This window comes from Bos grunniens, chromosome 7 (assembly GCF_055505025.1).
Source record: "Bos grunniens cultivar Pamir isolate PY7600 chromosome 7, Bosgru_T2T1.0, whole genome shotgun sequence".
In the NCBI taxonomy this organism is placed as follows: domain Eukaryota; kingdom Metazoa; phylum Chordata; class Mammalia; order Artiodactyla; family Bovidae; genus Bos; species Bos grunniens.
In genome coordinates, this window is record NC_141171.1 from 67896013 (window position 1) to 67919405 (window position 23393).

Sequence of the window (23393 nt, forward strand, 5' to 3'; positions counted from 1 at the left end):
CAATTTCAGAATAGGTTTAAGTTCATTGCCTGCTTTACCCAGCCCCATGCATGCTGACTCAATTACAGAGATAAGAAATAAGCCAAAGGAGGTGATTTTGTTGAGGTGATTTTAAAGTATTCTAATGATGGGTCTTCCCTACTGACTCAGACAGTAAAGAATCTGCCTGCAACGTAGGATATGTGGGTTTGATCCCTGGGTCTGGAAGATCCCCTGGAGAAGGGACTGGCTATCCACTCCAGTGTTCTTGCCTGGAGAATGCCATGGACAGAGGAGCCTGAGGGGCTACAGTCCATAGGGTCTTAAAGAGTCTAACAACAAAAGATATGAGATAAAATTGCCAAAACTAATGTAGTTGTTTGAAATCTTAGAGTACAAAAACTGTTTAGATTTTAAATTGTATGTATTTGTCTATTAAAATAAAATATTTGCATATAAAAAAAGAAATATCTAATAAGTAGTAGTTTAAAAATAAAACCAAACAAAGTGTTTAAAAGAGAAAAGAGTAATATTTGCATGTAAAGGTCAAGAAGGGAATGGGCTACAATCACCGTGATTGTTGGTCTTGCTACTATCTTATTCTAATAGGTATGGCATCTTATGACTCTACTTGGATTTGAAATGAAAGACTCTGCACTCATTCCTAGTTAAATAGACTTAGGAGTAAGGTATTACTAAGCAGAGACAATAATGTGTGGAAAATAGTTGCCTAGACATTGAGAGTGGAGGTTTTTGTGGGAATTATGACATAGCCTGGGCCACTCTATTTTCTTAGTAGAAAAAAGTGGAATGGTAAAAGTAGGTGAAAACTTGGGGGTCGCATCTACACTCTTGGTCGTCTTGCTTTGCCAAACCCTCTGTTCCTACTGTAACAGCTAGTGACAACCACTGATGACACAAAATCACACAAATGAATTAGTTTGGAAGGAAAAGCCAATTCTTTACTATCAGTGCCCACATACAGAATTTGATCATTTTTTTCTATTTCTAAAGCTTGAAATTACTTAGCTTCTCTCAAGGTGCTAATTGGAATCTCTGTCTGATCTCTAAAAGCAATTGGCTGCTGCTTCACAAACAAAAGACCATTGTTCTTGATTTGTCTGAATTACCATACATTATAATCAAGAGATATCCTTGCAAGTAAGAGGGTCACAAGTTAGGGCCATGCTCTCAGTTTAGCACACCAAAAATGTAGTAGAATTTGTAATGACTCTTCAAGAACTATAATCAGCTACTTCTTAAAGGACAAGTCAGCACCAGAACTTGTTTTCTCAAAGTGGCCATGAGATACAAGGGAAAGAACTCATGAGAAATATCCAAAAGTGTCCAGTGGGGGCCAAGGACATTTCACCTTTCCCATAATCCACATCTCAGTCGGAATGATCTGCTCAATTAGTGGCACATCTTGTTCATATGAGCTGAATGTAAGATTGGTGTGAAATGAACTTCCCAAGAACGAGGACCGCAAACTTTCTTTTACAACCATAAGATCATTATGTTTTGGTCACCAGTTTTCATCTTGTAGACTCCAACTGCAAAAACACATTTGGGTCCTGTTCTTTGGGATGAGAAAGACATGTTCAAGCTCAGGAAGAATATGAAGGCACTTTCTATATGAAGAACTTTAGGGGAAATCCAAGTTCTTTTCCTTCAATGAATTTAGTCCTGAAAAGTTCCTAGAGAAACTGTAATGACTGATTTTATTTTTCCTATACCCTGTGCTTTTGAACTTGTTATTCCTTCACCTGGCATCCTCATAGTCTCACCCCCTGATTCTCTGTTATCAGGTTAATTCCTGTTTATCTTAAACCATCAGCATTCCTGGGCTGTCCCCAGCATCTCTGTATCTTTGTATGAAGCCTGCACTATTGTCTTTTAATTTACCCACTTGCCGACTTGTTTCCAGAAGGCGGTACACTCCACCTTTGTAACATTATCGTACCTAATAGCTTCCCAATAATAATTTCATTCAGTAGTTTTGACAGAAAACGAACTATTCTAATTGAGGTATTTTATTTTTCTTATTCAACACATTTCTATTGAGTTGTTATACCTAAGGAAGAGAAAATTGTAAGGGAATGAGATTTTAAAGTCAGCAGGACTGAGAGAACAAATTCTAGTTTTTAAAAATTACCTTTGGCAATCTCTGAAATTGTGTCTGTAGTACGTGGCTTTATATGTTCAACCCTTTACAATAATTCTAATGCACTCTAAGGTTTGATAGTCACCAAGTTAAAATGTGGCGCAAAGGGCTGCCTAAATGCATATACCTGGGCAGCCAAATCATTCGATATTTAAGTAACTTAAGTTCCTGTGAATCAGAGAGTGGGTGTAGTGTTCCTACACACCTGAGATTTCTTTGAATATTAAATCCCTATAGGCTAACATGTATCGAGGTATTTGTTTTAATAACTAAATGAGATAATAATTATAAAAACACCTAGCATAGCCTGCAGCACCTGTGAATGTTCCATAAATGTTTGTTCAATTGAAAAGTATATCTTACTTGATTGGAGGTATATACACATTTGCTTTTGAAAATTTACCACCTCTTTTTTGATCGTTCTTACTATGGCTTCACTGACTTGATGCCCCTGTCACTCCTGGGCCTTGGCATCCTGGAGCCCAACAAGCACTGTTTGGTTCTAATGACAGTATTTGCATGGGATACATGAATCGTGTGACTATACTACATGTGACCATGCTCTGGCAGCCACCAAAAAAGATTAGTTGGGGTGGAAAACATGCTCCTGGCCTTGGAGAGCCCCATGTCATGTATGAAAGATGTAGATTGACCAAATAATTGCCAAGGGTCACCTGTAATGAAAGAGGGAAGTCAGAGTGGCCGAGAAGCTTATTACAGTCTAGTCTGAGGGTCTAGATGAATTGGTATTTAAGTCGTAATTAGCTGAATGTTCAGTTCAGTTCAGTCACTCAGTCATGTCCGACTCTTTGTGACTCCATGGACCGCAGCATGCCAGGCCTCCCTGTCCTTCACCAACTCCCGGAGTTTACTCAAGCTCATGTCCTTTGAGTTGGTGATGCCATCCAACCATCTCATCCTCTGTCGTCCCCTTCTCCTCCTGCCTTCAATCTTTCCCAGCATCAGGGTCTTTTCAAATGAGTCAGTTTTTCACAGCAGGTGGCCAAAGTATTGGAGTTTCAGCTTCAGCATCAGTCCTTCCAATGAGTATCTAGGACTGATTTCCTTTAGGAAGGACTGGTTGGATCTCCTTGCAGTTCAAGGGACTCTCAAGAGTCTTTTCCAATACCACAGTTCAAAAGCATCAATTCTTTGGCACTCAGCTTTCTTTATAGTCCAACTCTCACATCCATATATGACTACTGGAAAAACCATAGCTTTGACTAGATGGACCTTTGTTGGCAAAAGTAATCTCTCTGCTTTTTAATATGCTGTCTAGGTTGGTCATAACTTTTCTTCCAAGGAGCAAGTGTCTTTTAATTTCATGGCTGCAATCACCATCTGCAGTGATTTTGGAACCCAAGAAAATAAAGTCTGTCACTGTTTCCATTGTTTCCCCATCTATTTGCCATGAAGTGATGGGACCAGATGCCATGATCTTAGTTTTCTGAATATTGAGTTTTAAGCCAACTTTTTCACTCTCCACTTTCACTTTCATCAAGAGGCTCTTTAGTTCTTCTTCACTTTCTGCCATAAGGGTGGTGTTATCTGCATATCTGAGGTTATTGATATTTCTCCCGGAAATCTTGATTCTAGCTTGTGCTTCTTCCAGCCCACCATTTCTCATAATGTACTCTGCATGTAAGTTAAATAAGCAGGGAGCCTTGATGTACTCCTTTCCCTCTTTGAAATCAGTCTATTGTTCCAATTAACAGTAGGGAGCAGTGTTTAGAAGGGGAACTAATGGAGGAGCCAGAGACCAGAGACCCTCAAGGAATAAGGGAAATCCAATCTGGTTGAAATGTGGAAGGTAGGCTTAACCATTGCCTCTGCCCACCCTATCTATGTGCCATCCTTGGTTAATCTGATTCTCTGCCTAGCCTCTTTCTTCTCTGAGGCATCAGACTCTCCACCAGAGAATAATATACAATCATATCAACCAGTCTCTCTCTAAGGTCACAAGCCCCAACCTCAACTGGGTTATGGGTACAGAGCAACACTCCAACATTTCTCTAGTCCATTCCCTCATAGTCCTAGAGTTACTTCAGACTACTCTTTTCTCTTCAAAACTTTACTAGCCCCCTCACTATGCCTACCTCTTTTCTGATGGCTTTTTTCCTTTTTTTCTCTCTCTCTCTCACACACACACAAATAGATGCAATCAAGAATGGCCACACATTTCAACCACAACATCTACCTGTTTAACATCTACCTGTGTTTTCCACCTGCCTTCCTCTAGTTGCCAGGATCAACTGCCCATACTTCTCATTAGAACAGCCCCTCTACTCCTGCTTTGAATCCCATCCCCTTACTTATCCCATTCAAGGATATTAGTCTAAGAATTGGCCACCACCCCTCACCTGTATCTTCAGCTTTTTCCCTCCGGATCATTCTGATCAGTGGTCTCATGTCTGAGCTAGGGAAAGTAAGATAAGGAATAGAGGAAATCTTCCCTTAACCTCTGTATCACTCCTGTACCACTCTCTGTATCACTCCCCATTTCTTTCCCCCTTATAATAAAACATCTTGAAAAGGCTGTCTCCACTCTCTGTCCTCCCATATTTCCTTGCTCCCTTCCAGGTAGGTTTTCTCCCCAACTCCAGAGAACACTTTCTAGTCTTCAGTGACCATCACCAGATGTGGATTGACCTTGACTCTCATAAAGCTTGTGCTTCAGTGATCCTCATTTTTACAAGTGCTTTCAAGACCCTGAACTTAAGTTATATTCTTTCTGTCTCAAAGAGTCTTCAAATTATATAAACCTTGGACCCCACAAAGCTGGATCTGCCCCTTCTTCCGCATTGAAATATCCAATGGTCAGTGTTTTTAGTCCTTTTCTTACTATGAGCATTTGACACTACAGATCACTCCCTCACTCTTAAAAATGTTTCTTTCCTTCAGGCACCTTCTCCCTAGATTCACCTCCTGATCTGCTGGCTCTACTTCTCCATGTCTTTGGCTATTTCTTATCTCCTTGCCCCTTTAATCATCATTATGCCAGGACTCAACCCTGCAACCTCTTCACCTACAATCATTCCCTAGATAATCTCATCCAGCTTTATGGTTTTAAATACCATCTCTAAACTGATGACTTACTTATTTACCTTTAGCCCTGGACTTTTCTCCTGAACTCCAAATTTGTATGCCTACGTAGTTACTCACTCTCCCTATTGAATGTCTAATGGATATCTCAAATACTAACTAACTATAAATTCTTAATTTTCCACCAAGCCTGACCTCCTGTCATCTTTCCTGTCTCAGTAACTGATAATTGTATTCTTCCAGGTGCTCAGGGGGAAAAAAAAAAAATTCCTCTTTCTTTCATGTTTTACACACAGTCTGCCAGAAAATTCTGTTGCATCTCTCTTAAAAATAATTATCTGGAATCTAACCACTGCTCTCTTACCCCATGTTGCCATCCTGCCTTGCCCGAATTATTGCAATTACCTGCTAACTCATCCTCCTGCCTCCACAATTGACTGTTTATACTTTCTATATTTTAGTCAAAGTCAGATCATATCACTTCTTTGCTCAAGATCATCTAACTGGGAGGAGGGGCTAAAGAGAGAAAAAGAGAGAAAGGGATACCCAGGGAAGACCAGATGGTTCAAGGACCAGTGAGTGCTTTTAAGGAGTTAGCTCACCATCCTCAGTGAAATGGAAGGCCTCTGAAGAATTATATAAAGGGATTTACCTAGATTTTCACTTTAAAATGATGTTTTGATAATACATTCAGCCCTGGGAGAACAGAGTCGTGGGAGTTCTAGTACCTTCTAGAATTTGAGAACTTGGAGATGTGTAGTAACCAACATTGTCATTTATGTTTACAAACAAAGCTGGAAAATGATAGCATCTCTGTGCACTGATTATGCTTGTTTGTTTTTTAAATAAAGAATTCATTCATTCCCAATTCTTTATACTTTTACAAAAAGGTAAAATTCAAAAAAGTTTCAGATATTAGATAAACAATCCAAAGAACCAATGCAAGTTTTGGGTTTTTTTTTTTTTTCCCCTTTTTTTTGAGGTTATGTTTGAGTTGTATCTTTGGTCTTGATCTTCCCTGGTGGCTCAGTCAGTAAAGAGTCTGCCTTCAATGAAGTAGACCCAGGTTCAGTCCCTGGTCGGGAAGATCCCCTGGAGAAGGAAAAGGCAACCCATTCCAGTATTCTTGCCTGGAGAATTCCTTGGACAGTGGGGCCTGGTGGGCTACAGTCCATGGGGTCACAAAGAGTCAGACACAACTGAGTGTACTTCACGGTAGAGTTGTATCTATGATTTGATTCTCGAGGACTTCAATAATCTTCCTCCTCTGTTTACCTTATTTATGTATGGGACATTCAGTTGAAATTCTCAGATTCTTTTCTGGCTCTAGACGTGTCTGTGTTGGGTATTACAGGATGCTATTAGTAATAAAATGTTGACTCAGCACTGCAGCTGTTGTTTAAAAGTGTTTAAGGGCTGGGTGGGTAAAATTTGCTTCATTCATTCCAGTGACCCCCTGCCTGGAGTTAACTTTCCTCTTCTAAAAGTGCCAATCTATATTTCCCATCTTCTTAATAACTCATTTCTCAGCTGAACATCCATCTCTCCATGAAGTATTTTACCCCTTTATCATAAATTCTACCTGGGCATCAAGTTAATAGTCTAGCAAAAATGTGTATATTTTCCCTCTCTAAGTCATTCCCAAACAAACTCAGGGAGAAATGTATTGAAACGCAACCTAGTGAAACCAAAGCGGAAAGAATCGAACTTTCTTTGGGAGATGCTTCTCAGTTTAAAAAGAAAAAAGTAATATGTGTTCTGCGTTTTATCCTTCAGGAAGCTCCAAAGTCAAAATGACTTTATTCAACTTCTGTTTCTGATATGGCAGGAGTTCTGTTTGAGGGGAAATTAAACATCCACAGTTTAATAAAGTCAGACTTCCTTTTAATTTAGGTTTTCTGTTTCTGTTGGTGGGATACAATTCTCTTGGGTCTCTTGTGTTTTTGTGAGTCTTTTAAGTCTACAGGCATTTTTTCCAAACCCTTTTCTGAAAGATGTTTACATAGTGAACAGCTTTAGGAAATAAAGTGTCTCCTCCTGAACACAGGGCAGCCATGCTTACTGTCCAGTAGTAGATTGAAGATATCTCTCCAGAGCAAAGGACAGGCAAGTTGCTGCCCATTTAAGATGATTTGAGTTCCTTAAGTTCAGGGTTCCTCTCCTGTAAGACAGGGCACTGCACTTGCAAACGGCCATCAGGACCCATTTTTTGCCTCGCTCCCACCCATGAGATTTAGGATAAGGGAAACTGTCAGTGGTATGATGATGTTTATGCTGCTTGCAGTGCCATCAGTAAATCTCTTGTGTCTGACCCAGGAGCATCATATGATCTTCAGGCTACCTCATTAGCTTCCAAGTCATGTGAAGTCTCAGACTCTTCACCTATTGAAAACTATGAAAGAGACACTTTGAAATGTTTTAAACAGCAAAAAATGTTACTTTCAAATCTATACTGAATGATTCTGTACCTTGAAATATATGCCCCTGAGTTTGTCCATACTGTTATTGTTTTTTTTTACTTAAGTTTTTCCTTCTGCCTGAAATGTCCTACCCTTCATATATGTATATAAGTCATTTAACAGCTGTTATTTGGAATTTTTTCTGAATGGTATTACTTTTTAATGTATATTTAAGAATTCAATAGTTTATATTGCAAAAATTTATTGAAATAAAAGGATTTGACTTTAAATGCAGCTTGCACTACGCTAGGCAACAATTTTAACAGAAAATATTATTCCTTTGTTCATCTGTTTATCTTGTGCCTAGTTTGTTCCATGTTCAGTGTTGGATCTTGAGGATACAGAAATAGGGAATTCTCAATATAATGAAGCACAGGATAAAGGGACGTAATGAGATGAAGATGAGAAAAAATCCATACCAGTATGGATTTTATAATCTTCTCCCACCAAAATGCTTCACTGAGAGCAAGGTCTCCACAAACCATGGCATTTGCAATTTATTTAGAATTACATGGTAACTGACCCACCACTCTTTCTTGGACCATTGTCTATTACCACAGAGGGAGAAATGAAGAATGTCATTTGGATACATGTGGACAAATGTATTAGTAAGAACTTTGGTTGCAAGTGAAAGAACTCCTAAGTCAAGCTGACTTTTCAAGGGCTCTGGGGATGGTAATGATTAGCTCACATAGCTGAAAAGCACCGCAGGTGATATGCCCAGACATTTCTCGATCCAGGCTCTCAAATGGTAGAACATAATCTCCACTTTACTCTTTCCATTTCTGAGCTCTGGGTTCTTTTGCGTGGTTCCATTCTCTGGAAGGCTCTCCCCTAGTTCTGACAACATACCTCCCAAGCTTCCAACCTATCTTTAATTCACTCAGGGAAAAATAAAAAGCAAGCAAGAATCCTTTCTCAGAGGTTTCAATAAAAGTCCTGGAATTAAACCCCAGCAGTCTAACTTGGATCACATACTTATTCCTGAATCAGCGCTGCCAAGGGAGTACAGTACTCAGATTGGCCAGGAATGGGTCATGTCTGGAGTTGGACATAAAAATAGACCCACTCAAATCATATTATCAGAATATAAGGAAGGGGTAGATCCCCAAAGAAATTCTAGTTACTGTGGCTAGATAAATAGGGGGCACACAGAAACAACAGATGTCCCTTGTTAACCTAAAGGTCTTTTTAAAAATGTTCAAAAAATAGGAACTATTTATGAACATTTTTTCAAAGTATCAAATACTATAGTACAATTGGAAAGTAGGTTACTCAAGTCTGTTCATAAAGCAGGCATCAATTATACAATGATAACTAATGTATATAGTACAGTATCTTCATGTTTGTGCGTGTGTCCTAAATCACTTCAGTCATGTCTGACTTTTTGCGACTCCATGGACTGTAGCCAACCAGGCTCCTCTGTCCATGGGATTCTCCAGGCAAGAATACTGGAGTGGGTTGCATGCCCTCCTCTAGAGGATCTTCCTGACCCAGAGATCAAACCCAATCTCTTATATCCCCTGCATTGCATGCAGGTTCTTTACTACTAGCACTACCTGGGGTGGTGGTGCTGTATCTTCATGTCTGTGTTGCCTTAAATGGTCATCTAAATTGCATATCATTAAAATACAGTGAAAGCTTGATGGTGGTGTTGTTCAGTCCGAAATTGTGTCCAACTTTTTGTGACCCCATGGACTGCAGCATGCAGGCTCCTATATCCTCCACTATCTCCCAGTGTTTACTAAAATTCATATCCATTGAGTCAGTGATGCTATCTAACCATCTCATACTCTCCCTTCTCCTTTTGCCTTCAATCCTTCCCAGCATCAGTGTCTTTTCCAATTAGTCAGCTCTTTGCATCAGGTGGCCAAAGTATTGGAGCTTGAGCTTTAGCATCAGTCCTTCCAATGAATATTAGAACTTATTTCCTTTAGGATTGACTGGTTTGATCTCCTTTCAGTCCAAGGGACTCTCCAGAGTCTTCTCTAGCACCACAGTTCGAAAGCATCAATTCTTCGGCACTAAGCCTGCTCTATTGTCCAACTCTCACATCTGTACATGACTATTGGGAAAAAACATAGCTTTGACTATATGGACCTTTGTTAGCAGTGATGTCTCTGTTTTTTAATATGATGTCTAGGTTTGTCATTGTTTTTCTTCTAAGCAGCAAGTGTCTTTTAATTTCATGGCCGCAGTCGCCATACACAATTATTTTGGAGCCCAAGCAAATGAAATCTATCACTGCTTCCACATTTTTCCCCTTCTATTTGCCATTGGACCAGATGTCATGATCTTAGTTTTTTTAATATTGAGTTTCAAGCTAGCTTTTTCACTTTCCTCTTTCATGCTCGTCACGTGGCTTTTTAGTTCCTCCACTTTTTGCAAAATTAGAGTGGTATCATCTGCATATCTGAGGTTATTGATACTTTTCCTGGCAATATTGGTTGCAGCATGTGATTCATCCAACCCAGCATTTCGCATGATGTACTCTGCCTAGAAGTTAAATAGCAGGGTGACCATATATATAGCCTTGTTGTACTTCTTTCCCAATTTTGAACCATTCTGTTGTTTCATGTCTGGTTCTGTTTCTTCTTTCCTGCATACAGGTTTCTGAGGAGACAGGAAAGGTAGTCTGGTATTCCCATCCCTTTAAGAATGTTCCATAGTTTGTTGTGATCCACACAGTCAAAGGCTTTCACAAAGTCAGTGAAGCAGAAATAGATGGTTGTTTTTCTTTTTTTTTAAATTCCCTTAGTTTTTCCATGATCCAACGAATGTTGGCAATTTGATCCCTGGTTCCCCTGCCTCTCTGAAACATCTGGAAGTTCTTGGTTCATGTAACTGCTGAAGTCTAGCTTGTAGGATTTTGAACATAACCTCGCTCGCATGTGAAATGAGCACAATTTTACAACAGTTTGAAGATTCTTTGACACTGCCCTTAATTGGGATTGGAATGAACACTGACCTTTTCCAGCCCTGTGTTCACTGCTGAGTTTTCCAAACTTGCTGACATTTTGAGTGCAGCACTTTAACAATGTCATCTTTTAGGATTTGAAATAGCTGAGCTGGAATTCCATCACCTCCACTAGCTTTGTTTGTAGTAACGGTTCCTAAGGCCCACTTAACCTCACATTCCAGGATGTCCACCTCTAGGTAAGTGACCTCACCATCATGGTTATTCATATCATTAAGACCTTTCCTGTATAGTTCTGTGTATTCTTGCCAGCTCTTTTTAATCTCTTAGGGCTTTACCTTTTCTGTCCTTTATCGAGACCATCTTTGCATGAAATGTTTACTTGATGCCTCCAATTTTCTTGAAGAAATCCCTAGTCTTTCCCATTCTGTTGTTTTCCTCTATTTTTTGCACTGTTCATTTAAGAAGGTCATTTTATCTCACCTTGCTTTCCCACATTTTTTAAAAAATGTAGCTATCCTCAAGGTACCACCATTCACCTGAAGGTAGCTTACCCGTTAAAAAAAATTCTGAAGTACTAGCCTCATAAACATACCTGTTATTTTTCCCCTGTTATTTTCTCCCTGTTAGTATCAACCCAAGGAACCAAATCTGATGTGAAAGTTGAGATAGATTGGAAGAAGAGAAATGACATTTTTATTCTTCATTGAAGGGCTTTGATTTATAATAATCCATGCATTGTAAGGATTCAGCAAACTTTTTTAAAAAACTTCTATATATCAAATGCTAGTAGATATTTCTCTTCTCACAAGATAAAATTCCAGTTTCTAAATAGAGCCACCTTTTGTTATAATGATTTTAGCATAGGTTGCTAAAGAAATCCGCTTGTGACAATAGAAATAAAGATTGTTGTTGTTCATAATTGTTGTTTAGTCACTAAGTCGTGTCCAACTCTTTGTAACCCCATAGACTACAGCATGCCAGGCTTCCCTGTCCTTCACTATCTCCCAGAGTTTGCTCAAACTCATGTGAATTGATTTGGTGATGCCATCCAGCTCTCTCATTTCCAGGATATGTAAGGTAAATTGTATATTGTAAAAGAGACTTGTCTCCCTTCCCTGGGGATTTACACTGCCTTGCGCTTGTCAAGAATCACATGATTTGCACTGAACAGTGAAGAGTGAGAAAAGTGACAAATGCTACTTCTGAGCAGAAACTTTCAGAGCCATTGCTTGACTCTGCCATTTTCTCTCTTCCCTCTTGCCACAAGATCAACAGATTGTCTTTTGTAGCCATTGAAATTCTGGATCCTTGTTACTGCAGCATAGTTCAGCCTGAACCCACGGATACAAACCCAAGGCTTTATTAAAAGGATATCGCAGCACCTGAAGTGTGATTATCCTCTCAGTTTAAAGATAGTCTTGTGAGCCCCTCCCCCCTGAAGGTCAGAGAAATTCAGCCAGTGCTAATTAGGAAAAACTCAATATTTGGAGTGTTGGCAATGAGCTGTGTGTGACTAGCTTGCATCGATTCTGTGTAGACACTGCATCCCTCTCAAAGAAGATGAGTTCCTTTGTCATGACTCCATGATCACAGGTATTGACTAGTGCCTTATTACTTTACTTTAAAGAACTTTAATATTTGATTTTGTGTCTTGGCCAGTCCTTTAATAATGATGTGACTTAGATCTTGCCCTTCACCACTGTTTGTAGGGCCTTGTTTCTATTCACAGTGATTTTAAATGTGTTTACTAAAATATCCAAATCAACCTGGAGCAATCATATTCAATTTTGTCAGTGATTCTAAAGTAAAAGTCAGTTGAAGGGTATATTTAAACCCTTATTTTCCCCCATTTCTATGAAAGATACTACAGTATAGTGTATCATTTGTCTTCTGGGTATATAATCTCAAATTATCCATGGCATCCGGTCCCACCACTTCATGGGAAATAGATGGGGAAACAGTGGAAACAGTGTCAGACTTTATTTTTCTGGGCTCCAAAATCACTGCAGATGGTGACTGCAGCCATGAAATTAAAAGACACTTACTCCTTGGAAAGAAAGTTATGACCAACCTAGATAGCATATTCAAAAGCAGAGACATTACTTTGCCAACAAAGGTTCATCTAGTCAAGGCTATGGTTTTTCCTGTGGTCATGTATGGATGTGAGAGTTGGACTGTGAAGAAGGCTGAGAGCCGAAGAATAGATGCTTTTGAACTGTGGTGTTGGAGAAGACTCTTGAGAGTCCCTTGGACTGCAAGGAGATCCAACCAGTCCATTCTGAAGGAGATCAGCCCTGGGATTTTTTTGGAAGGAATGATGCTAAAGCTGAAACTCCAGTACTTTGGCCACCTCGTGCGAAGAGTTGACTCATTGGAAAAGACTCTGATGCTGGGAGGGCTTGGGGGCAGGAGGAGAAGGGGACGACAGAGGATGAGATGGCTGGATGGCATCACTGACTCGATGGATGTGAGTTTGAGTGAACTCTGGGAGTTGGTGATGGACAGGGAGGCCTGGCGTGCTGCAATTCATGGGGTCGCAAAGAGTTGGACATGACTGAGCGACTGATCTGATCTGATCTGATGCTGTGTGCTGTGCTGTGCTCAGCTGCTCAGTCGTCTCCAACTCTGCAACTCCATGGACTGTAGCCCACCAGGCTCCTCTGTCCATGGGATTTTCCAGGCAAGAATACTGGAGTGGGTTGCCATGCTCTCCTCCAGGGGATCTTCCCAACCCAGGGATTGAACCTGGGTCTCCTAGGTTGCAGGTGGATTCTTCACCATCTGAGCCACCAGGGAAGCATATGTATATAATATAGCAGGCATAATTTCCCACCTGGAATAAAACGCAGATGATTTTTTCTCACTTACCTAGAACCTCTATTCTTATGGATAGCATAAAGTGGTTATTTACTTCAGGATATCACTGTCTTTCACCGTTCTTACTCTGGTTTTGTGTCTCAGTTAAGGTAGGAGTACGAATAACATGACAAGACTACTGGGTAGTGGCAGTTGAGTCCTTGTCATTGACCTGCACTGACATCTGCCAAGATGCCTTTATTTTTCCTGATCCTCGGTCATTGGCGCTGGTAGGATGTAACTGCATCCCCTAATCCTGGCAGTAAGACCTTCACTTTGTCAATTCATCTGTGTCACATTCCTACTGCCTTTAGGTGGTGGGACATTTTGCTTCCTCCGGTGTTATGCTCAGAAGTACACTAAGATGGCTTCAGTCTGTCTGTGGGATCCCTCAGGCAATCATTTCTTCTTGGATTCTTGACACTTTGCTAGCCTTTCCTAGGAAAGGGGATGAGGGTACATGGTCTCTCTGCTCTCAAATTGCCCAGAGTTAGCTGGAGGCTTCAATACTCTGCCCCTTCCTGCACTTGGACTTTGCTGGGGCAGGAAATAGCTACTAGGGAACAGTCTTTAATTCTTCATTATCTATCCTTCTTCTCCTCTTAGGACATACACCTTTCTTCCTTTATCCAGAACGTTGTTGATTCAGTCTGCTGATATGTTGCCTTAACTCTCCAACTGGTCTTTGAGACCCATTGTTTATACTCTAACTAGTCCTTTTGAGATCCAGATGTCAAGAGCTTGATTGTCTATTGCCTGCATACTGCTGTGTCATTCCGTATGTGACGTAGTTTTTATAGAATACTGTACCTGTTTCCTAAATAGGAAGAAGGGTTACAGAATCATAGGAGGCAGTCCTACTATCCTGTCAAATACCCAAACCTTAGGCTTTTGATACAGCATCTTTTCATCAAAGGCCACACATTTGGGGATAGAAATTCGTATTTGTTTTCATTGGTCTTTCCATCTATTCTTGTCTGTGGACTAGGGTGGTGCAAAGAATATGCTATAAATCTTTGCCAGCCAGTATGTCATGGAACACGTTATCTGGCTTCATGCATTCACCTCCATTTCCTTTGTTTTAATTGGTACTCTCAGTCCCTAAATGTACTCAATTTTTACATATTTTAGTGAACTGTAAGATTTTACAATAAAGATCCATCTTTTCTCTTTTAACAAGAAAAATGTCATGGTCATTTTAGATAACAGGTGTTATGGTTATTCCAGGTAACTTAAAGAATAAGATCAAAATGGACAGAATCAGATGAAAGCTCAAAAAGAACACAATAAACTGTGAAATATTTGTTCCTTGTTTCTAAATATTAGTTTATATTTTATAATAAGCAATTATATATTTTTTGCTTTTACAGATAATCTTAACATGAGACTAATTCTGAGCTAGATTATTGAACAAGCCATTAATGATGTAGGTTGAATCAATACTGGTAAACAATCATGACAGGGAAACTGAAAAATAACCTTTAAATGTCATTTTTTTTTTCAAATGAGAATTGTTGTGTACTTAAAAAAAGCACTTAATTAAGATTATAAAAAGGGTTTCAAAGTTCGGCTGTGTCATTGGTAAACAATTCATTTCACTTCTCTAAGCTATAGTTTCTTCAACAATAGAAGATTGTACTAGTCAGTGTTTCCCAAAGTGTAGAATTCTTGCCCTGTCACTGGGCATAATTTTAAGAGACATTAAACAATAAAATAACAAAGCCATTCCCTTTTCCACTCTACCATCTTGATTAAGACAGGATAAAGTCATGTTGTTGCTAGTTTTTGGTGCTTATTGGGGTTAATGGTATTACTTCTACCTTTTAAACCAGGAGAAATTGAATTCAGAGCTTTAGGTATATAATAGTTTTTAGATAAAACACTTGTTTTTCGGTAAAGCATCTGCCCGCAATGCCAGAAACCCAGGTTCAATCCCTGGGTGGGGAAGATCCTCTGGAGAAGGAAATGGCAACCCACTCCAGTACTCTTGCCTAGAAAATTCCATTGATGGAGGAGCCTGGTGGGCTGCAGTCCATGGAGTCACAAAGAGTCGGACATGACTGAGCGACTTCACTTTCTTTCACTTTCTGTTTTTATTGTACTAACTCCTTGGTTATCTTCTTTGGGACGAGGAATGTAGGATTATTTGTTCCAATTCAGTGAAAAATGTCCTGGGTAGTTTGATAGGAATCATATTAAATCTGTAGATTGCTTTAGGTAGTATGGTCATTTTAACAGTATTAATTCTTCTAATCCAAGAGCATGGGATATCTTTCCATTTCTTTGAATCATTTTTAGTTTCCTTTATTCTCAGGATATAAGTCTTTCACCATCTTGGTCAAATTTATTCCTCAGAATTGTATTTCTTTAGTATGATTTTAAGAGAGACAATTTTACATTCCCTTTCTGATATTTCATTGTTCATGTAACAAAACACAACTGATTTCTGTATGTTCATCTTGTATCCGACTACCTTGTGGAATTTGTTTATCAGTTCATTTTTTGGTTTTTGAATGGGCAGAACTGAGTAGATGGAAAAGTTGTCAGAGTAGATTAGTAGGTATAATGAATTTGTGCTAACCCTAAACTCAGGACAATATGCAGAGGCCACAAAGATCATGCGGTGACAAACAGTAGGGAAGAACTTGAAATCACAGAGTATTTCCATGGAGAATACAGAAAGGAGCTAGCTACAAGCATCATTTGGAATTTGTTCAGGAGCAGAGGGTTTCCATGAGGTTGAGTTGCTCCTACTTTCCCCCTTCCTCATTTACCTGATAATGAACATCCTCTCTGTGCAAATAATAGTGCAGTGAGAGAATCTACATGAATTTAGCAGTTAGAGTCAGAGTAGCTCAATGCTTCATCTGGGAGAAACCTAGAGAGGGATGAGGGAAAGGGGTTTGTGCAGAAAACAAAGATTGAGAAGATTGAAATGTTGGGGAAAGACTTCAAACCAATATGAAAAGGATTAAATGATCATGTATGCCTGAGAGCTTCTGGGGAACTGTTTTTTGTTTTTGTTTTTTTTTTTCCTTCCCCTGAACTACAACTTGTATAAAGGATGAATATTACACAACTATTGTTTCTCCCTTTTTTGCGTATCAGCAACACTGCCAGACAAGAAACTTCTTGGTTATCTTCATTTTGGGCTTGGGAGGGAACCATTGAGACTTCCTCCTGCTTGTATTATTTCTGCTTTATTCTACGGATTTGGAAAGGGAATCAACATGAAAAGCCAACTACATCTCTAAATGTAGTTTTCTGAATGTTGAGCTTAAACCAACTTTTTCACTCTGCTCTTTCACTTTCATCAAGAGGCTTCGTAGTTCCTCTTCACTTTCTGCCATAAGGGTGGTGTCATCTGCATATCTGAGGTTATTGTTATTTCTCCCGGCAATCTTGATTCCAGCTTGTGCTTCTTCCAGCCCAGCGTTTCTCATGATGTACTCTGCATATAAGTTAAATAAGCAGGGGACAATATACAGCCTTGACGTACTCCTTTTCCTATTTGGAACCAGTCTGTTGTTCCATGTCCAGTTCTAACTGTTGCTTCCTGACCTGCATACAGATTTCTCAAGAGGCAGATCAGGTGGTCTGGTATTCCCATCTCTTTCAGAATTTTCCACAGTTTATTGTGATCCACACAGTCAGAGGCTTTGGCATAGTCAATAAAGCAGAACTAGATGTTTTTCTAGAACTCTCTTGCTTTTTCTATGATCCAGCAGATGTTGGCAATTTGATCTCTGGTTCCTCTGCCTTTTCTAAAACCAGCTTGAACATCAGGAAGTTCACGGTTCACATATTGCTGAAGCCTGGCTTGGAGAATTTTAAGTTCCTACAAATGTATCTTTCAATATCACCCTCATAGAACAGGCAGAAATAAGTGGGAAAATGAAGTAGAGGGGGAAAGTAGCTTTTCATGCATGCAGCTCTGGCAGCCATGTGCATCAACATAAGAACTTTTAATCCATCGTATGTTGCTAGAGGATGACCCTGTCTGTGGGCACTGGTAATTGCTGTATTTTACCTCTTGCTGTGGCTTCAGGGAAAGGTTGTCCCCAAGCCCTGACCTGGCTTTAATCCAGTACATGCATTTTTTTTATCAGGTCTTATATTTTAATGACTTCCTGAAACTCCCCAAAGTGAAATACATCATAAATCAGTATCTCTGCAGAAGTATGATAGCCTAATAGTCTGGCCAGTTGTCACAGGAGGGGGTAACTCTACAGGCTTGGCAGGTCTTAAGAAACGTTTATGAGCTATTGGTACTTGGGAGTGTTTATGGAGGCAGATAAGATAGTCATTATTTATCAACTCATTTTTGATAAAGTTTATTTTCCTAGCCAAGGTAATGTTCCTACTTACCTATTCCAACCAACTTTTCGGTTATGTGGAAAGTGTTGAATGCAAATATAAGAAACTACACTGTGTTAAGGGGGAAAAAAAAGTGTTATAATCTTACTGGGTTTCTCACGAAACTAAGGCCCAGAATCCAGCTTTTCAGGCAACAGTTAAGCTAGGATCTAAGCGCTGCTTCATCTGCCCTCATTGCTCCTCCTGTGGGGCAGGATGAGCCTGTGTCGTCATGGTACACACCGTGTCCTGGTGTTGACACATCCTCTTCCTTAGGCTGCCACGCCCTTTTACAGGTTCCTTCTAAGAGACATCCCACCCCTTTTCCCGAGTAGCCTGGTTCTCCATGCTGTCCCCTCATGCTTCCTTCATGGTATTTAAGATAAAGGGAAACTGTCTTGTTTGCTTGCTTATTACTCCAAGCTTGAATATAAGTTTCATGAGGAGCTTGCTCACCTCTATATTCTCATCATCAAGGCATTTCCCCACACAGTAGGCACTCAATGATGACTGAATCATTATAGAGATACAGGCTCAGCTTCTATGATTAGGGATCACCGGGCAGTTAAAAAAGAAAGGGGGCCAATGTGAGTTGGAGACACTCCCCAAAATGTCCGTAAGCACTTGACTTCCTAAACTGACCTCTAATATTTTCTCACTAAGCAATAGGATGTGTGTCACCTGCTGGCCCTGGCCTTCTCCCTTCGCCAACCCACACCAGCTTAATCACTGTGCCATTCATAGATCAGGTCCTCGATCCTGTCACGTCAATATTCCAGTTACCTCTTCATGCCAACATATATAAAAGGAATCTCAAGCTTGAGAGTAATACTTACAGTCAATCCTCATTTTTCTTTGATCCCCTATTTGTGAATTCACCTACTCACGTAAAATTTATTTGGAACTCAAAAATCACTATGTGTTGTTGGTTTCATGGATGTGCGAAGAGTAGTGAAAACTCAGTCACTCAAATGCCCATGTTTCCGTGGAGGTTGGCCTAGGCAAGTCTCTGCCTTATTATTTTAGCGCCCATGCTAGAAACAGCTATCCTTTTTGTGATCTCTGTATTGCCACTTTTTAAAAGTGATTTTGCTATTTAAGTTGGCCTCCAAGCATAGTACTGAAGTGCTAGCTAGTGTTCCTAAGCACAGAAGGCTGTGATGTACCTTGCAGAGAAAAAATGTATATCAGATAAACTTCACCAGGCATGAGTTACAGTGCTGCCTGTGAGTTCAATGTAAATAAATATATTCAATATTAATATATATTTTAACTCTCTTTAAACAAATCAGGATAATGTTTTGATCAGCTGACAAAAAAATGTTATGACCACGTTTGTAGGAACCTAACCTGTATTCCCCTAGGAGTAGTGGTTCAATGTTTGATATTTCAGTATTCATCCTGACTCTACAGAACATAGCTGTCATGAATAATGAGAATCAACTGTGTGTATTAATCTAGTGAGACCTTCTAAGGGATTCCATACCAACTTTTATTGATTATATCAAGTAGACCTTCCAGATGTTTGCTTGAAGCATATCTTTTTGTATTTTTTTCAAATCAAGCCATTCAAAACACAAATCTTTGTTGAAGAATGTGTACCCTTTTGATGAATCCTTTATTTTTCTTGGCCACTTGTCTAAGTTCATCCCAGGTCATTGGTGTCAGACTCGTGAGAACTATATGTACATCCGTGAGTACTTGGGGCTGGATATCTGTGCTTTGCTACTGCTGACTAGAGAAAAAGATATTGTATTTCTCATAGTCCACTGTTGACAGGCCCAGGACAGGGCTCACTGAGCTGTGAAAGTTGATATCTGGTACACAGCCACTCAACCTACACGGTGGTGAGGCTGCACTGAAAGCCTGTTACGCGTCTGCTCATTCCTCGTATTGCCTGTACTTGTCTTGGACCTAAATCAAAGAGTAATAATGGAAGGAAGGTTGGAGATAGGTAAGATGAATAACAAAGATTAACCTCAACGGAATCATCAGAAATTGAGTAGAAGAAATGGAAAGGACAGGAGATTGTAGCCTTTAAGGCTGGTAGATGCTCATCAGTGAAGGGCAATTTGGTTGGTGAAGTCAAATTTCAAACTCAGTCATGATTGTGGGGGGGACAGCTGCAAAGAGAGGTGGACACACCTTGCTGGTATGTTTAGAATTTACACATTGTCTCCTTCAGGGGCTCAGACTTGGCTTGATCTTCTTGCTGGCTTCTTCCGAGCCTGAGTGACTAACCCATGTTGCCATCTCCCCATCAGTCTGTCCTCACTTAATAAACATCTCCTTGGAGTAACTCTGTGAGCCAGGCAAGGTCAAACTTTGGGGATACCAGAGAGTGTAAAGTTTAAGTGTTTGGGCTGTGATGCAGTAATGCCTGGGTTTGAATGATCATCCTGTCCCTTATTAACTACAATGTCTTAGGCCAGTTAGTTAACCTGTCAGGGCCTCAGTTTCCACATCTGTAAAGCACAGATAATATCAGCACCCACCTCATCTGGCTGCCGTGAGGATTAACTGAGATAATCCAGGTATCGGTCCTTTGCACACTGCCTGGTGTAGACGGAGTACTTGTCTGAGATACAGAAAAGGGGCCATCATGCCAAAGGGGTGCTTTGCTTTACCACTTAGCAAGGCAAGAGTGGTGCAAGATGAAGCAGGTGGGCCAGATCCTGCAAGGCCTCAGATGTAGCCAAGGGGAGGATTTGGAAAGAAACGCTAAAGTGGGTTTAGGAAGCTTTTGTGTGGTTTTAAGTAGAGCACTGACAACATGTTTTGAAGAAGCAATGTTGGCTCTAAGATAACTTCTGCAATATACTCTCTTTGGCTAGAAATGTTTGAAACATAGCCTCTATCTTTTAATTCCCTTCCATTTGGATTGGTCTGTAAGCTACCCCACATGCTCCTAAACACCTCGATGTCAAAGGGACACACTAAGCTTACCTGATGTTGATAACGACAGCACAGGCAGAAGAAGAATTTACAGTAACCAAACCACTGGTATGCTCACCCACGTCAGGCTCACATGCATTCTTTTATTGGGCTTCACAACTACATTCCGAGGCTTTATTATCCCCTTTTTAGGAAAGTGAAACTGAGCCTGGAAGTATCTCAGCTAGGTATGTTAATAAATGCAGATTTTCTCTTCTTGCACTCCCTAGCTTCTCCCTGATTTCCAGAGCGTACTTGAATATGATGAAGTGACATTGCTGAAGTCAGACAATGCCTTAGCCCTGCCTCACACCTCTGTACCTCAGTGTTCTTATCTGGAAAATGGGACTAGCACCATGTATCTCAGGAGCTTTGAGGAACATTGCGGTATGTCTGCAAAGTGACCAGCACAGAGCTGGACGTGGAGGAACCACTCCATCCGAGTTGCACTGTTATCGTCTGTTTGCCCATTTGCACTGAGGTAGTAGGCAGTTTTAAGACATCTCCTAAAAAGGCAGCTCCTTACCTCTTTGTCTCCCATAAAGTACCACGTGGGGGAAGTAGGTCTTTCTTGCGCCTACTCTTTCCACCTGAATGGAGGGGAATGGGGATGCTCTCAGAGCGCACCTTCAGGAAGTTAAGCTCCAACTCCTCCTAAACAGGTTCCCTACAAATTGTGCTTTTTAATTAAACCTTCCAAGGGTTAATTAGGAAACTAGGTAAATCATTTTTGTTTCAGAATATGTCTTTGTGGTTTGACTAATTATGTGGTGAGATTTAATACGATTTCTCCTCGTGTGTGAAATTAATACATTGGATATTTCTAAAAGGAAGATATTGAAAGCATTACCTGAATGTCAGGTTGAGAGCCAATAGAGTCTGAAGGAGTTCCACTTAAAGCGATGCTGGGAAAAGCTAGGCTGGTTGCCAGTGGGTCATTTTATATGGGATGCCTCCAAGACACGCATTCTGTCTCTTAACCAATAAATCTAATTGTGCAGCCTTTAACAGTGCCTCATTACCAGTAGAAAAAAAAAAAATCTAGGCTCCTCATGGAGGTACTTCATTCTCGTTCCAACTCCCACCCTCCCTTGGGCATGCTCTTCTCTGGCTGCATCCTGCTGTGTCGTCCCCACTAACCCCAGGCTTCCGTATGCTCTGGTGGCCCTCTGTACGACACAGCTTGACTTGCCCACATGTGCTCCACTGCATCTATATTAACCCCATCTTTGTTTTTTGTATTTGATGCTTTGACATCACTGGGCCTTGCTAGGACCACTCCTCTCAGAGGTAGCTAATTCCTAGAGACAGGATGTAGCTCACCTGCATGCAAGCACACACCTTTCCTGTGCAAACCAACCAGTCTAGAGTCCATACCTGCCGTCTGCCCCTTCCTTTGTCAGGCTTTCTATTCTGGACCACTCCCTGCTGTCAGGGCCTGGTTCCAGAGACCTAGAGACAGCTCCCATGCCCCAGGGACCTGCCGAGATTATTCAGACTAGCCACCCCTCCTCTGTCTTGCCCATTTCTTCCCACAGAAACCCAAGTAAAGACTCTTGCCCATGGTTTTCCCTCACTCCCTCTGCCTCCTGACTGACTCTTATGCTTTCCTGTGTGGCATGTCATGCCTCCTGTTTCTAGGGATTCTGTGAATATATAGCAAGCATCTTCCTACATGACAGCCATTTCAGTGTGGCTAACCATATCTGACTAAAACAAATCTTGGGACAATTGAAACAGCATTTTTCAAAGTGTAGCTCAAAGGCACTTATTACTCCATCACACCTTCTCTGTTTCTCTTGAAAAGGTCTCATCCATGTAAGCCGTGTTGAAACAGAGGTCTGTTTCCCTAAATTCTGTCTCATGTTCATCTCTGAACACCCAATATTTAGCACAAGGCCCAGAATGTTTATGTATGGAGCAGACATGGGGAATAAGTGAATGAACTAAAAATATCACAACCTTTTAAGCTGCATCTGTTAGGAAAGGGGCCGATGATCTGAGCTGAAGCTGATATAATAATAATAGAAATAAAGTCCACAGTAAATGTAATGCACTTGAATCATCACAAAACTACTCCCCTAACCTCGAGGTCTGGAAAAATTGTCTTCCACGAAACTAATTGCTGGTACCAAAAAGGTTGGGGAAGGCTGCATTAGGGGATAAGTCAGGTAGTGTGGGTGTTTCCCTTATTCTCCCGAATCTGCATGGCGCACTGTGGCTTGGGGGTTCAGAGTGCAGCTTGGAGTCCAAGGTCAGTCCTCAATTCCAGCTCTGCCACATCGACCCCTATGGCTTTGGACAAGGTATTTCACCTCTGGGTGTTTTTTTCATCCATAAAACAGGGATGATAGCAGTATCTCTCTCCAAGTCCTGGAAGGATTAAAAGGAAAAAGACCACAAGTCTTTTCACAAATTCTTTCCTGTAGTGCTCTTTCCTGCCCCTCCTTCACCTCCTGACTACTCCTTATCCTTTACATCACAACTCAAGAGTTGCCCCTTTAGGAAAGCCTTCTATGCCTTCCCTAATGAGGGCAAATCTCCCTAATGTGGATTTCTTTAACCCTGTGCATTTATCCTTAGTTGTATTTGTCGTCCTAATTTTTCACTGATGGTCATGACTTTTGAATGGATCTTTCTCCTTAGACTGTGTATGAGTCAGCTTTCTCCAGAGATTAGAACC

At 40.5% G+C, this 23393-nt stretch overlaps 1 protein-coding gene and 1 long non-coding RNA gene across 16 annotated transcripts in view; one reads left to right on the top strand and one right to left on the bottom strand.

The window, feature by feature from the left end:
• Nucleotides 1-23393, top strand: part of SGCD (sarcoglycan delta) — a 695743-nt gene that overhangs the window by 631335 nt on the left and 41015 nt on the right. Inside the window, exon 8 of one of the 13 annotated variants that reach the window (XM_086412605.1) lies at nt 20941-22630. The exons of 10 other annotated variants lie outside the window; for them this stretch is intronic. In XM_086412605.1, the coding sequence (XP_086268731.1) occupies nt 20941-20983 (43 nt within the window). In that variant the 3' untranslated portion in view covers nt 20984-22630. Of the gene's footprint in view, nt 1-7469; nt 16822-20940; nt 22631-23393 lie in introns of those variants that run through there. 2 more of the 13 variants (XM_086412602.1, XM_086412609.1) reach the window with 2 other exon arrangements.
• The window catches only part of LOC147369756 (uncharacterized), a 206507-nt gene continuing 205822 nt past the window's right edge, over nt 22709-23393 (bottom strand). For all 3 annotated transcript variants that reach the window (XR_015167848.1, XR_015167847.1, XR_015167854.1), the window contains one exon: nt 22709-23083. This is a non-coding gene — a long non-coding RNA (uncharacterized LOC147369756). The remainder of the gene's footprint in view (nt 23084-23393) is intronic.